General features: G+C 56.7%; 1 protein-coding gene across 1 annotated transcript in view; it reads left to right on the forward strand.

Annotated features, from left to right (window-relative positions):
* Window positions 1-7,438: 7,438 nt before the first annotated feature.
* CLIP2 (CAP-Gly domain containing linker protein 2) overlaps window positions 7,439-14,271 on the forward strand; it is a 53,357-nt gene continuing 46,524 nt past the window's right edge. Inside the window, exon 1 of the mRNA XM_052663698.1 lies at window positions 7,439-7,562. Within this exon, the coding sequence (XP_052519658.1) occupies window positions 7,439-7,562 (124 nt within the window). The remainder of the gene's footprint in view (window positions 7,563-14,271) is intronic.

Genomic DNA, 14,271 nt, shown 5'->3' on the forward strand with positions numbered 1-14,271 from the left:
ACCATCGCAATATTGTAAAGTAATTGTCTCCAAATAAAATCAAAAAGTAAAAATGAACAGCTGGTGGGAAGCTGCTGTGTAGTACAGGGAACACCGCCCGGGGTCTGCGCCGGCCTAGAGGGGTGGGATTGGCAGGGGGCGGGGGGCTCAGGAGGGAGAGCCTGTGTGTATCCTTTACTTTGTTGTACAGCAGAAACTAGCACATCATCAAGCAGTTATACTCCAATAATACAGTTTTTTAAAACATTAAATATTCTTCAGAGGTGTAGAAAAATGAAACAGCAAAAAACTTGAAAGGATTTGATTAGAAATTCTCTACAACATATATACATACTTGACATAATAAAGCTGATTTCTTTGTGTTTTCCAAGAGAAAAAAAAGGCCCATGCAAACTGTTGGATTCTTTGCTCGATGTCTTCCCTGGCGCTTTATCCCCACCACTGGGAGACTCTCACCCCACCCCACCCCCGCCAGCCAAGCGTCCCTTTCAGTCCCTGGATACCCGCCCCCACCCCCGCCCCATTGTAAGCACTCTAAATCCTCAGCTGTTTGGTCGACTTGGCAGGGTGGGGTCTGGCAGCCCCCACCCCGTTCTCCCGGTTACCGCACTCTTCCTCCCCTCCCCCACCCCACCCGTGGCACTGTTGTGGTCCCCAGCCTTTGGCAGGGGGCCACGCTGAGTACATCTCTGGCTGCCACGTGGCTCAGAGGAGCAGGGGGAGCTTGGGCACCCGGCCGCGGGGATCCGTGGGGGTGGGGAGGTGGCGCAGCCCCTCCCCCGTTCCCCCACCCCACCCCAAGAGCCGCCTCTGTTGGGTGGAGGGGAGGGCTGCCCTCCAGCAGGAGAGCCCAGGGTGCAGCTGATGGCTGAGCTGAGGTCTGGTCCTGGGAGCCCACTTCCTGGTGCCGCCTCCCGCGCCCTTTGGGCAATGCTGGCACGAGGGCATGGGCTTTCCACTGTCCTATTTGGCACCTTTCCCCCATCTGCCGGGCTGCACCCTGGGCCTCCGCTTGGCAGAAAGTTCTTGGGCCCCATCCCCCCCACCCCAACCCCTGCCCCGCAAACTGCTGCCCGCCACCCCAGGGGACAGCTGAAATGGAAACCCTGAAATGCAGCCCGGTTTGTCTTCGGTCAATGGCGATTGAAGGCGCCACAAAGGGGGCCTGTTAGTCTGAATGCCGCCCACCCTCGCCCGCCTCTGCGATGCCTGCCTTCTTGTGGCCCCGGGTCGCAGGGGGAGGCGGCGTGTGTGTTCCAGGCCTGCGGAGAACATAACAGACCGGATCGTAGAGACGCTGCCCCTTCTGCACAGCCTGTGTGCTGGGCACAGAGGCAGCCTCGTGGGGCTGCCTCCGCGGCCTTGCACGTCCGTGCTCCCCACGTGGCAGCAGTGTTCCCTCCCATTTTACAGGTGATGACGCTGAGGCTGACACCCAGCCAGGGCCCTACAGCTATTCGTGATGGGTCTAGAGTTTGGGCTCCGTGAGACTGAAAGCAATACTTCCTCCCAGGCCTCCCCCATCGGCTGCAGCGTGGTCAGAGGCCAGTGTGTCCCCACGGCCCAGCTTTTTCCAAGAAACCCCTCTCTTCCTGTATCCCACGAGCGGGCCTGAGTCATAAAGGGCCCTCCTCCCCCTCTTCCTGTTCCATTTCCCCCTCGCCATGCTCCCCCAGCGCTGGAGCCCTGCACGGGGGCTGGGGTGCTGCTGGGGGTGGGCGGCGGGCCTCTCCTCCCCTGGCCCCAGCCCTCCCGGGACTGGGTTACACCGCCTGGGTTCTGCTCTCTTCCGGTCTCCTTTGTCAGTGAGGCACGTGGGCGCCCTCCCCAGAGGCCAGGGGTCTCACAAATGTTATTCCAGGCCTGGTCCAGGCAGCGCGGGGAGGCGGGGCGGACCTGGGTCTGACTCCCGCTGGGCTGCTGAGTGGTCTGTGGCTTTAGGTGCCTCTTCGGACCTTCCTGCACATCAGATATTCACTTGTAGGATGCCCACTGCCTCACCAGGGTGTATGGTCTGGCACATAGTAGGTTCCTCATACTGGATGCTCCTGGGTCCATCAGGGCCTGGGAGGGCAGGAAGGCAGAGGAGCCTCTGGAAGCCTCCCCTGAGAGCAATATCCCTGGAGATTTGTTCTCTGAGCCACAGCAAATGTGCTGTCCTATGGGGTTTCTGAATCACGAGCTCTGTGCCAGGTACCGTGCTGAAGCTGGGATTCCCAGAGAGGAGACTGTGGCCCCACCTGGGCCACAGGAGGGCTCCCAGGAGGCAGATGAAAATAGGAGAACAGTATCCTCTCTTCTTGGCTCAGTGTGTGATCCTCAAGCCTCTGTGGGTCAAAGGTCCTGGGGGACTTCCTGGAGGAGGAGGCATTGGGCCAAGTGTTTCATATGTGGCTGGAATGTGCGAAGTGAAGCAGGTGGGAGAAAAAGGCACAGGAAGAGTCTGGGACGTGCGGGAGTGTCAGGCGAGTGGTGAGGAAATGCAGGGTCATCGTCAGTGAGGCTGGCTGGGGAGGCTGGAATGCCAGACAGAGTTTTAACGCCTGGTCCTTGTCTCAGAGGGCAGGCAAGCTAGTGAGTGGACCAGCTGCCTGAAAAGCTGCGGTGTCAGACGGCCAGCTGGGTTGATCATTACAAGCCACTCAGTCCTGAAAGCTGGGCGCTGGGGAGGTGAGGGGAGCCTCCTGGGCCTTTCATTGCTATAAGCCGGTGTCATTAACCACTCAAGTGATTCACCGAGCACCTGTAGGCACCAGGCCTGCATCAGGACCAAGGATACCACAGGAAACAAAATGGACTCAAGTCCTATCCTCAGGCAGTAGAGAAATACAAAGCAGGGGAGGCCTGGGGTGGGCTTGTCCTCTTACAAGGGGACGCTGGAGCAGGTGCTTGAAGGAGATGAGCAGCACTCTGCATATCTGAGGGAAAAGCACTCCAGGCAGAGACAACAGCATGTGCAAAGGCCCTGAGGCCAGGACATGCTTAGTGTGAGCAAGTGTGGCTGGAGTGGAGTGGGCAAGGGAGGGCCGTGTAGGGTGTGAGGAGGACCTTGAGGGCTATTTGCACTAATTTCTGTGGGGAGTCTTCAGGAATTTTTTTTTTTAATGGATTTTAAAAGTTGAGATCTAATTTACCTACCATTAAATCTATCCATTTTAAATGTAGTTTGATGACTTTTAGTATAAACATATGGGTGGGCAGCCATCACCACAGTTCAGGGTTAGAATATTTCTACCACCCAGAATGTTCTCTTGTGCCTATTTGGAGTCAGTCCCTGCCCAACGTCCAGCAACTGCTGATCTTTCTGTGTCTATAGTTTTCAGATTTCAAACAATATGTAGTCTTTTGTGTCTGGTTTCTTTCACTTGGCATAGTGTTTTTGGAGGCTCATTCAATATTGTTGCCTATATCTGTAGTCAAGGACTTCCCTGGTGGTTCAGTGGTGAAGACTCTGCCTTCCAATGCAGGGGGTGTGTGTTCAATCCCTGATTGGGGAAATAAGGTCCTACATGCTGCAGGAAAGTGGAAATGTCAGTCGCTCAGTTGTGTCCGATTCTGCAACCCTATGGGCTGTAGCCTGCCAGGCTCCTCTGTCCATGGTATTCTCCAGGCAAGAACACTGGAGTGGGTTGCCATTCCCTTCTCCAAGGGATCTTCCCAACCCAGGGGTCAAACTCAGGTCTGCCGCATTGCAGGCAGAAGCTTTACTGTTTTGAGCCACCGGGGAAGCCCTGGTGGCCATGCCGTATGGCATGGCCCAAAAAAAGTACAGTTGGGTTCTGCATCTGCAGTCAGAGGCAGGTGCGGTCTGCACCACTTTTCATCTTTCCCAACAATCTGTTCTGATTATTCCACATCGTCATCAGCACTGGATATTGCCGGTTTTTCTGATGTTAGCCGCTCCAGTCGGCGTGAAGTGGTATCGCATTGTGGTTTTGATCCGTATTACGCTCGTGACTGAGGATGTTGGCCATCTTTCCACGTGCTTGTTGCTGTTTGCACATCTTCGTTGGTGAAGTGGGTATTCAGCTCTTTTGTTCATTTTGTTTATTAGGTCTTGTTAGTAAGCTGTCAAAAGTCATCTATTAATTATTTGTGGTTGCCCTGGGTCTGTTGCTGCACGTGGGGCTTTTCTCTAGTTGTGGTGCGAGGGCTTCGCATTGCGGTGGCTTCTCTTGTTGCGGAGCACAGGCTCTAGGGCACGCAGGCTCCACTAGTTGTGGGTGGAATCTTCTTGGACTAGGGATCGAACCAGTGTCCCCTGCATTGGCAGTGGATCCTCAACCACTAAACCACCAGGAGTCCAAACATTCTTTATATGTTGGTGATGGGTGACATTTATTAGATACATGATTTGTAGCTTGACCCATGCCTAACAGCAAGTGACTCCTGGGCCCCAGAATTCCTGGGGTATTAGGTAGTTGGTCAGGCGGTTAGACGGAGAAGGCAATGGCACCCCACTCCTGTACTCTTGCCTGAAAAATCCCATGGACAGAGGAGCCTGGTGGGCCGCAGTCCATGGGGTCGCTAAGAGTTGGACACGAATGAGCGACTCCACTTTCCCTTTTCACTTTCATGCATTGGAGAAGGAAATGGCAACCCACTCCAGTGTTCTTGCCTGGAGAATCCCAGGGACGGGGGAGCCTGGTGGGCTCCCATCTATGGGGTCGCACAGAGTCGGACACGACTAAAGCGACTTAGCAGCAGCAGCAGGTGGTTAGAATGCTGAATTTGGTGGATTCTGGGGGGGGCGGGCAGGTCAAGGCTAGCACATATGCCTTGCTCCCATCAGCCCACTTAGGCGTGTAGGTGCCACCATTTTGTGGCTTAGGGGAGGTCATTTTCCTCTGCTCTGATGTCTAGCCGCCCTGTGTGAGGAGCTGACTCTTCCCATGGCTGTGCCAGGGTGGGTAATAGCGTTGCTGGCTCATCTTGCTGGCCCGAGAGCCGTTCTGGGAACACTTTGCATATTCCTGCTGGGAGCACTGTGGGTTGGCTTCTGTATTAGTCAGAATTTATTTGATTGTGAGTGATGTGCATGTATGCTCAGTGGCTAAGTTGTGTCTGACTCTTTCCAACCCCATGGACTGTAGCCTGCCAGGCTTGTCTGTCCATGCAGACAAGAATACTGGAGTGGGTTACCATGCCCACCTCCAGGGGATCTTCTAGACCCAGGGATCGTACCCACGTCACTTGCATTGGCAGGTAGATTCTTTACCACTGCCTCACCTGGGAAGTCAATTGCAGGTGTCCCTCAAAGAGAATTAGGCAAAAAGATATAACAGTGCCTGTGTGTGTGTGAGGATTTGTTGGCTGATGTGAGTGAAGGGCTCAAGGGACCACCTTCAGGTTCAGCTGGATCCAGGCCCTCCGAATCCTGGGACTCGGCTCTGCTTTCTCTGTGCTGGCGCTGCTCCCTGGCAGGCTCTGCCATGTGGTATCCCTGCAGCTCCTGGCTTTCATCCCACAGCCAGGCAGCCCCAGAACAAGAACAGCACCTCTTCCCAAAGCTTCCAACCAGAGTCCGGGCCCTGATGCTCCTTGGGTCACACCACCTTCCTTCAGCTAACCACAGGGCTCTGGCCAGGCCTGGGTCATGTGTCGACTCTAGGTGTGGGGGTTTGGGGTCAGCTCACATAAGGCATATGGGGCTTCCCAGGTGGCACTAGTGGTAAAGAACGCACCTGCCAAGCAGGAGACATAAGAGATGCAGGTTTGATCCCTGGTTCAGGAAGATTTCCCTGCAGGAGGGCATGGCAGCCTACTCCAGTACTCTCGTCTGGAGAATCCCGTGGACAGAGGAGCCTGGTAGGCTGCAGTCCATGGGGTTGTACAGAGCCAGTTGTGTCGGCACGACTTAGTGTGCACACATAGATCATAATGCGTCAAGAATGGAGAGAAGGGGATCGCCCCGGCGGCTCTGTGGCAAAGAATCCACCTGGCAGTGCAGGGACACCGATTTGATTCCTGGTCTGGGAAGATCCCACAGGCTTTGGACCAACTAAGCCCGTGCGCCACAACTATTGAGCCTGTGCTCCAGAGCCCAGGAGCTGCCACTGCCGAGCCCGGGAGCTGCCACTGCCGAGCCCATGTGCCCTAGAGCCTGTGCTCCACGACAAGAGAAGCCTGAACGTTGCAACTGGAGAGAAGGCCCCCCCCTCGCCACAACTAGAGAAAAGCCCGAGTGCAGTAATGAAGACCCAGTGCAGCCAAAAATAAAAACTAAATCATAAAATTTTTAAATTGGGGGGAAAAAAAAGAATGGAGAAAAACGTTCTCTAAAAAGGAATAGCGTTCTATGTCCAAGATTGGGATGAGATACGGCACCCCTGGGGGGTTGATGCTTTCTTCCCAAATCCTCTATCCGTCCGTGGTGCTCTGTATTCCCTCTCCCCACTGGACAGTGTGCCCCCCAAGGCAGAGGGCACATCCTGCCTGCGGCTCTGGGGGCAGGACAGGGCCCAGCGGGTGGTGAGTCCTCCACGGACACCTCATAAAAGAGAGGGAGCACGCACAGTGCAGTGAGGGTAGAGTAGTGGGCCCGTCCTTTCTGCTCCCCCAACCCCCACTGCAGCCAGGCCCATCTTGCTGTCACCTGGTACCCTGAACTGATCACCATGGATACGGGGACTTCCCCTCTCAGGAGTCCCCTTTGTCAGACTCTAGTGCCCTGCAAGCTGTGTGCATCGCACTCTTCTCTGCTTAGTCATAAAAGCAGGGTCTGTAACGGTGGGAGGGCGGGCAGAGGGCATGCTGAGTCCGTCCTCATGCGAGGTTGGGGCAGGTATAAGCTTCTCTGGGTGTGGGTGTGTCCCTGCACTAGGGATGGGGTGGGTGGGTGCTGGACTCAATAGCTGGCATGTGGCCTGCGTGGTGAAGCAGGTTGATTAAATTAGATCTTGCTTTGTCCACCCACATCGAGAAGGATGTGAGCTGTTGGCTAGTCCTAGAGGGTCTGGGGTCCACTGGGGAGTGACCCACCGGCTTGCCCTGCATGTCAGAACCTGCCGGCCTGTGCTCTGGTGGTGAGAGCCGCATTCAGCTGTCGGTGGCTGTGATGACCCACGTGGTCCTGCTCTGGGGCGTCTGGGGTTAATACAGCCAGTGCCGCAGACCCCCGCGCCAGCTCACTCTCGATTCTCACCTCCTGGGCCCAGGACCTGGGCAGAGAGAGCGAGCCGGACTGAGAGCCCTGCAGACCAGGACGCAAGTGCCTACATCTGCCCATGCACAGCCCCCGCCTGTGACCACTTCTCTGTGCCTCAGCTTCCCCATCTGGAAAATGGGGTTGACCGTGGTCTCTGCTTCGCGGGGCCAGGGATGTGATGTCATCTGGTGACGTGATGTCGTCCCTCCTGTTGTCTGCCCACAGGTGAGTGGCCATGGAGGAGAGCACGTGACCCGCGCGGACCTTCTGTGCCCACCCAGTGGCACCACCATGCAGAAGCCCAGCGGCCTGAAGCCCCCCGGCCGTGGGGGGAAGCACTCAAGCCCCATGGGGCGGACGTCCACTGGGTCAGCCTCGGCCTCTACCACCGTGGCGCCCACTGGCTCTAAGGAAGGTGCGTAGGGCCGAGGGTAGAGGGGTGAGGGGCTGGACGGGGGTGGCGGGTAGTGGTTCTTCTGGAAGAGCTGAAAGGACTTGAGCCACTTCCTGACCAGCCTGGAGGCCAGTGGTTCTGGGAAGTTCTTCTTGATGTCTGCCCACATCCCTCTGAAAATTAACTAGTGATGGGCAGCGACACAGGCTTTGGGTTCGTTGTTCCTTTTGACACTCTTCCAGCTCCAGGAGGCAGGTACCACTGTTGCCTTCCCTTAGGGACGAGACAGTGGAAGCCCGGGGAGGCATGGCACCTTGCCCACATCACTCAGCCTGGAAGACACAGCCCTATTCATGCTCCAACCTCTGCCAACCTCTCTGCGCCCACTCATTCCCCTTCTGGGGTCTGAGATGGTCCCCATCTTCCCACCAGCGTTCTTGTGTGCCACTCAGACCCATGCCCTTGACCTTGCTTTGCTTATGTAACTTCCTGTGGGTGGGCACAGGGTGCCCGCAGGGCAGGACTAAGGCCGAGTGCTCTGGCTGGAGGCACCAGCTCTGAAGGCAAATGGGTTGAGGACAGCTGTTAGCTGTTGCCTTTTTCTGGTGACAAAAGTAAGATAGTCCACTGTGTACTAGTTAAAGTTTGATGGTAAAATTGCCAGTCATCGTCTCTAGAGGAAACTGTTGGGTTGGCCAGAGAGTTCATTCAGGTTTTTCCTTACGATATAACAGTAAAACCCAAACAAACTTTTTGGCCAGCCTGGTATTATTACTTTGGTTTTTACCTTTTCACGTTTCTCTTAGCTGTTTGCAATCACGTTGCAAATACAACCTGAAAATGTGCTTTTCCCTTTTAACATGATCAAGTGGATTTGTTCATGTCACTAAAAATCTCGCATGTCCATCATTTATAAATGGCTGTAGATACCCTGTTCACTCAACAAATATAAATCAAGGGCCTGCTCTGTGGATGCAGTCCTAACCACTGGACTCTCATTTTGAGCAAAACTGGATGTGGTCCCAGCCCTTAGGGGACTGCCGGCCTGGTTGGGGGCGGGGTGCTAAGTATCATGAGGTCCTCTAACCAGGGCCTGACATGGTCCCAAAGGTCAAAACCTTCCCTGAGGAGGGCACGTGTGAGCTGAGGTCTGAGGGTGACGGTTTACTAGAAGAGGAGGGGAAGGCATTCCAGGCAGAGGGAATAGGACGTGCAAAGGCCCAGTGGCAGAAGAGAGCGTGGTGAGTATAAGGGAGGCGAAAAAAGTGAGTGTGGCTACAATATGACCAGTGGGAGGTGTGCCAGTGAGATAGGGGTAGACTGATTGTGGGGGACAAGTTGGGGTTATACAGGGAGTTTCACTTCCATCCTGACGGTGGGAAGCTGCTGGGAAATTTTCAATCGAAAGGAGTATGATAGAGGGAATTGGGAAATGAGGAGTATGAGGTTGGGGAGGGCGGCAGAGGCAGGTGATGAAGGGCAGGGGGACTGGGTTTGTTTTAACTGTGATTGGACCTGTTGGAAGATGTTATTATAGCAGAGAACATCTGGGTGTTGCCAAGCATCCTTCAAGCTAGGAGAGAGGGTTGCAGGGGTTAAGAACGGGATGGAGGAGATGGGCGAGGAGGCATGTGGTCACCCAGGTGAGGATGTTTGCACTCACTGCCAGGGCTGTGAGAGGTCAAGGGACTGACCACCATGAGTGGGCTGCAGGGAAGACTTCCTGGAGCCTGGAGGCTGGAGGAATGTAAATGTGAAGGCGGGTGACGTGGGACCTGGAGGAAGAGCCTGGACAGAGGCACCAAGTGGGCTGAGCTCGGTCCAGTGTGGGTGGGAGTTGTGTAGCCCCTTGATTGGAGGGGGTTTCCATGATGGCTCAGCAGGTGAAGAACCCGCCTGCCAGTGCAGGAGGCACAAGAGATGTGGGTTCCATCCCTGGGTCAGGAAAATCCCCTAGAGAAGGAAATGGCAGCCCACTCCAGTACTCTTGCCTGGAAAATTCCATGGGCGGAGAAGCCTGGTGGGCTGCAGTTCATGGGGTCGCAAAGAGTCGGACACAACTGAGTGTGCTCGCACGTCCACACACACACACACACACACACACACACACACACACTGATTGGAGAAGGGCTCAAGAGAGGCCCCTTGCTGACCCTCTTCCTTCTTCAAGAGAGCCCACGGCACATTCTATATTCTTTCCTCCTTGCCCCCGCTCTGATCTAGAGAGGCCTGAGTTCTGGCTGTGATCCAGCTCTCACATCCCTCCTAGCTCTGCCCCTGCTGTGTGACCTTGAAAGAGTTACTTGACCTCTCAGAGCCGCAAATGGGATAATAACATTTCTCTCATGGAATCAACTGAGTTAATAAAAGTGAAGTGCCTGCAGGCACAAGGCTCATTAGAGAGTCATTTCTTTTCCTTTCAACCATCCATAATCTCATTACGGAAAGATCTGAGTCATAAAAGAAGAAACTCCCATTACTCCTCCATTTAACCTAATCACACCCCCGCACACCCGTCCTCCTCTATTTCCTTCTGGTCTTCTTTCCTATTGCACGTGGTGTTTCAAGCAGTCGAGGCATGGTTTGTATCCAAACCTGCATCTGACCGCTGGGCATTTCATTGCCTTCTGTGGCACGTGCCCCCTGCCAAGGCAGTGTCATCTTTGCCGTCTCGTCTTGAACGGCTCCATCGTTGTGGTCCCTGGAGGCAAGGGGATCGGACCACACTGTGGGGCCAGCTGGTTGCCTCCTGGTCTCCCTGGTGTGGGAGCCCCTGAAGGTGGGGCCTGGGTGGTCTTCCTGGACCCCAGCTCTGCAGGGGGGTTTGTTCTGGGGAGAGGGGGTGCTACTCCGTGAATGCTCGATCGATCAGGAGCCACGCCCCCTGCCAAGGGACACACTGGTGGCCAAAGGGGGCAGCTGTGCTGTGTGCCGCCCTCCTTCCTGCTCTGGCAGCTGGTGCCTTTGCAGGTCAGAGAGACACAGACCCCGGGCTGGGGGAGGGAGTTGTTGGCCAGGGCGAGGACCCTGTGAGAGGGGGAGGGAGGCGTTTTTGGCATAGCTCCAGGTCTCATAACAAGAGTCCCCGCAGAGCTGGGATTGGGGGCCGCAGCAGGGGAGGACGGTACCTGCCCCCAACTCCTATTGGCCCATGGGCTCCCTCACCCATGCGATGGAGCTGGCCATCGGCTCTCCAAGGTGCTGAAGGTGCCCGTCCCCAAGGGGACACTGGGACTCTGGGGGTAGGCACTGGGGCGCCAAGAGAGGGTCTGGCAGAAGCTGGAGCCTGGCAGTGGTTGGAGGGGGCAGTTGCTCTGGGAATCAGGGCAGTGGCAGCCTCCCAAAGTATGAGCTCAGCCTCTGGGCAGAGGGTCTGCCAAGGGCCAGGCCTGGACTGATGCCCCAGCCCACCCCAGCCTGTGTCGGTTCCCAGAGTGGTGACACACAGGGAGAGGATGGCCTTGGGTGGAGGGGAACGTGGGAGGGGGTCTCCCATACCAGGAGGTGGCCCAGAGGTGGTCAGGGCAGGTGCACAGGATGGCAGTCTGGGGCCCACCAGTGGACCAAGACCTGGATGGGCCTCGAGGTCAGGGGAGCCCAGCCAGATGGGATGGAACCCCTGGAGGCTGCTTCAGATCGGGGGGGGCCGAGGGGGGGATCCTCGCTCAGGAGGTGACACTGGCTGCGAAGATCTGAGCTGACGAGCAGGAAGCTGCCCAGCTGAGGTCAGGGGAAGGGCATCATGGAAAGATTCTGTGTCTTGAAGTCTCTGAGGACTAGAACGGAGGGAGAGCAGCTTGAGGGGTCCTTGGAGGGTTGTGAATGGGCCAGGGTAGGAGCAGGACTGGAAGGGAGATGGGGTGCTGAGACCCAGCTTCCCTGGGGGTTGGGGCTCTATCCTGGGCCTGAGGAAGACACGGGGGGATTTCAGGCCTTCAGGCCCCCAGATGCTGCTGGTGACGGTCCTCACTGTGGGTCAGGAGCAGCCCTGGTTGGTCCAACACTGCTGGGCCATCATGGGAAAGATGGGACCACAGTGGGCTTGCACGGGACCCTTTGGCCTTCTGGGTCCGCCTCTGAGCCTCAGGTCGGGGGCAGGCCAGGCCAGGCCGTGGGTGTCCCTCTGGAACAAGAAGGACTGGCCGTGGGGACCTGGAGGAGACTCAAGGGCGGCTGAGCAAAGGGACAGACCACAAACCACCATTGAGGTCTTCTGCCCTTGCCCCCAACTGGGGCAGGTGGGTCCTTGGAGGGTCTCTCCCCTCTTGCATCCCTCACACTGTGGTCCAGCCCCAGAGATGTCCCATCTAGCGTTTGACACTTGCTTTGTTACAAGCCAGCCCAGCAGCAGGTGGCTTTTCACGCCTCTTTAGCCAGTGAGAAGAACTGCTCTTCTGTCCATTTTAAAGGTGACAAAACTGAGGCTTTGAGCTCTCAGCTGAGTTGCCCCGAGTTACAGGGCCAGAGAGTGGCAGGACTGGGGTTGTGAGACACATCTAAAGCCAGCTCAGGAGACCTCCCTGGTGGACTTGTGGTTGAGAGTCCAACTGCCAATGCAAGGCACACGGGTTCGATTCCTGGTCCAGAAGATCCCACATGCTGTGGAACGGCTGGGCCCATGCACCACAACTGCTGAAGCCCGAGCTCTCTAGAGCCCGTGCTCCGCAACAAGAGAAGCCACTGCAATGAGAAGCCTGTACACTGCAACTAGAGAAAGCCTGAGCGCAGCAACGACGATCCAGTGCAGCTAAAAAAATATAAAGAAAGAAATTTTAAAAAAAAGCTGGTTCAGGCTGCCGGCACCCACTGCCCCCTACCAGGGGTAAGGCGGCTGGGCTGGGTGGAGTGCTGCGTCCAGTCCCACGCTCTGCTCAGACCTGGGGCTGGTGGGCAGGGTGGGAGGAGCCATCTCTCTGCATTAGGATGAGATCTGTGTGACCTGTGGGCCTGGGGCCTTTCCACATTTGGAGCGTCGGGGACAGGAGACCAAGGACGGGTGTGCATGGCCTTTCCCTTCACACAAGGAGTGCCCACTCGGGACAGGGTATACCTCTTATTCTGTGATCTCCCCCAAGCGGCACAGAGCTTTTCAGGTCTGGCTTATTGAGCTGGGGCCCGGGTGCCCCCACACCCTGTGGGTGCTCCAGACGTGAGCACCAGCCATGCCTGGGATGGGGCATTCACACAGCTTCACAGCTGGCCTCTAGTCCTAGACACCGACCCCCTCCACTCCACCCTGGAAGTCTGTGTCTCTCAGCTCGGTCCCCATGTTCCTGAGAAGGGTGTGTGTGTTTGTGTGTGTTTGTGTGTGTGTGTGTGCTTGCGTGCGTGCGTGTGTGCTCAGTTACTTCAGTCGTGTCCCATTCTGTGAGCCCATGGACAATAGCCCGCCAGGCTCCTCTGTCCAGGGATTCTCCCGTCAAGAATACGGGAGTGGGTTGCCATGCCCTCCTCCAGGGGATCTGCCTGACCCAAGGATCGAACCCAAGTCTCCTGCATCTCCTCCACTGCGGGCAGATTCTTGATCACTAGCGCCACCTGAGATGTCCCCCCTAGGAGGGTAGGTGGCATCATGCCCATTTTAACTGACTTGTCCCAGATGCTGTGCAAGCCTGGGCGGAACCAGGAGCTTCCAGCCCTTGCTAGTGCACTGCCCCAGGCGGCACGCACTGCCTTCAAGGTCAACGCTCTTGCTCTCCTCCCCTAACCACATCCTAAACTTTTTTTATGCCCTCTAGATAGGGAAAGCCAAGCTGAGCTTTTCTGTGGCTGGACTGCGGACGGGCGGGGGGCAGGGCAGCCTCCTAATGCTCCCAGAATCGATCGGGAATGGTGGAGGGGGGGGGTGGTGAGAGCAGGGAGGGGCGGGCAGGGGCCCAGCTGCCAGTGCCCGCCCGCCTGGCTGGCGTGGCCATAGCAGGGCTTCTCCATGGGGACCTGGCTCTGCTCTTTCCAGGGTAAGCCTCCCATGTCTTTGTCTCCCTGGGGGCCCAGACGAGTCTGCTGGGTGGGTGCTCTGTCCACCTGGTTTGGGAGTAAGGGGAATGGAAGGGGGGCTGCTGAGTTCCCTTGGGCTCAGGAAGGATGCCGAGTGATCCCTAGGGCTGGGACCCGCCCCTAGCGGGCTGGTAGAGGGTCCCTTCTTCAGGGGATGGATGGCTGGGGACAGCATAGCCGGGGAGATGCCGGGCCTTTTTGGTGGCCACAGAGGGTGGGCCCTGCCTTGGGCAGGGTGGGTTGGGAGGGGTCTCTCCAGAGACGATATGGGCGGGTGCTGTCAAGGAGCTGATGGGAGGTGGAGCGGGCAAGGGAAAAGTTGGCGCCGTTGTGGAATGCTCTGGAGACCCCATCCCTTCCTTTCGACCTTTGTGCTGAGTGCCTGCTGGGAGAGCAGGGGTCTTGGAGCAGGAAGCTGCTGTGGGGTTTGTGGGGCATTTGTGTGTGTTGCTTCAGGTTCACCGCGGAGCGGAGGTCAGGGTCTTGGCCAGGCTGCATTTGAGCCCCGTCCTGGGGCTTGGGCTGGAGAAGCGGTCTGTGTGGCCCCTGCTTCCAGGACTTGTGTTGTGGGTGGAGCAGTGCAGACGTGTACCCTGGCAGTTTGGCTGGCAGGCTGTGTAGACCGAGGCAGAATGGAGCTCCGTGGCAGCACCCATGAGCTGTGCCGGAGCTGGTCTGATGGGCAGGCAGGGTTTCCTTAAGTGACACAGAGAGGAAAAAGGCTGTAATTTTA

Source organism: Budorcas taxicolor, chromosome 2, assembly GCF_023091745.1.
Source record: "Budorcas taxicolor isolate Tak-1 chromosome 2, Takin1.1, whole genome shotgun sequence".
Taxonomy (NCBI): domain Eukaryota; kingdom Metazoa; phylum Chordata; class Mammalia; order Artiodactyla; family Bovidae; genus Budorcas; species Budorcas taxicolor.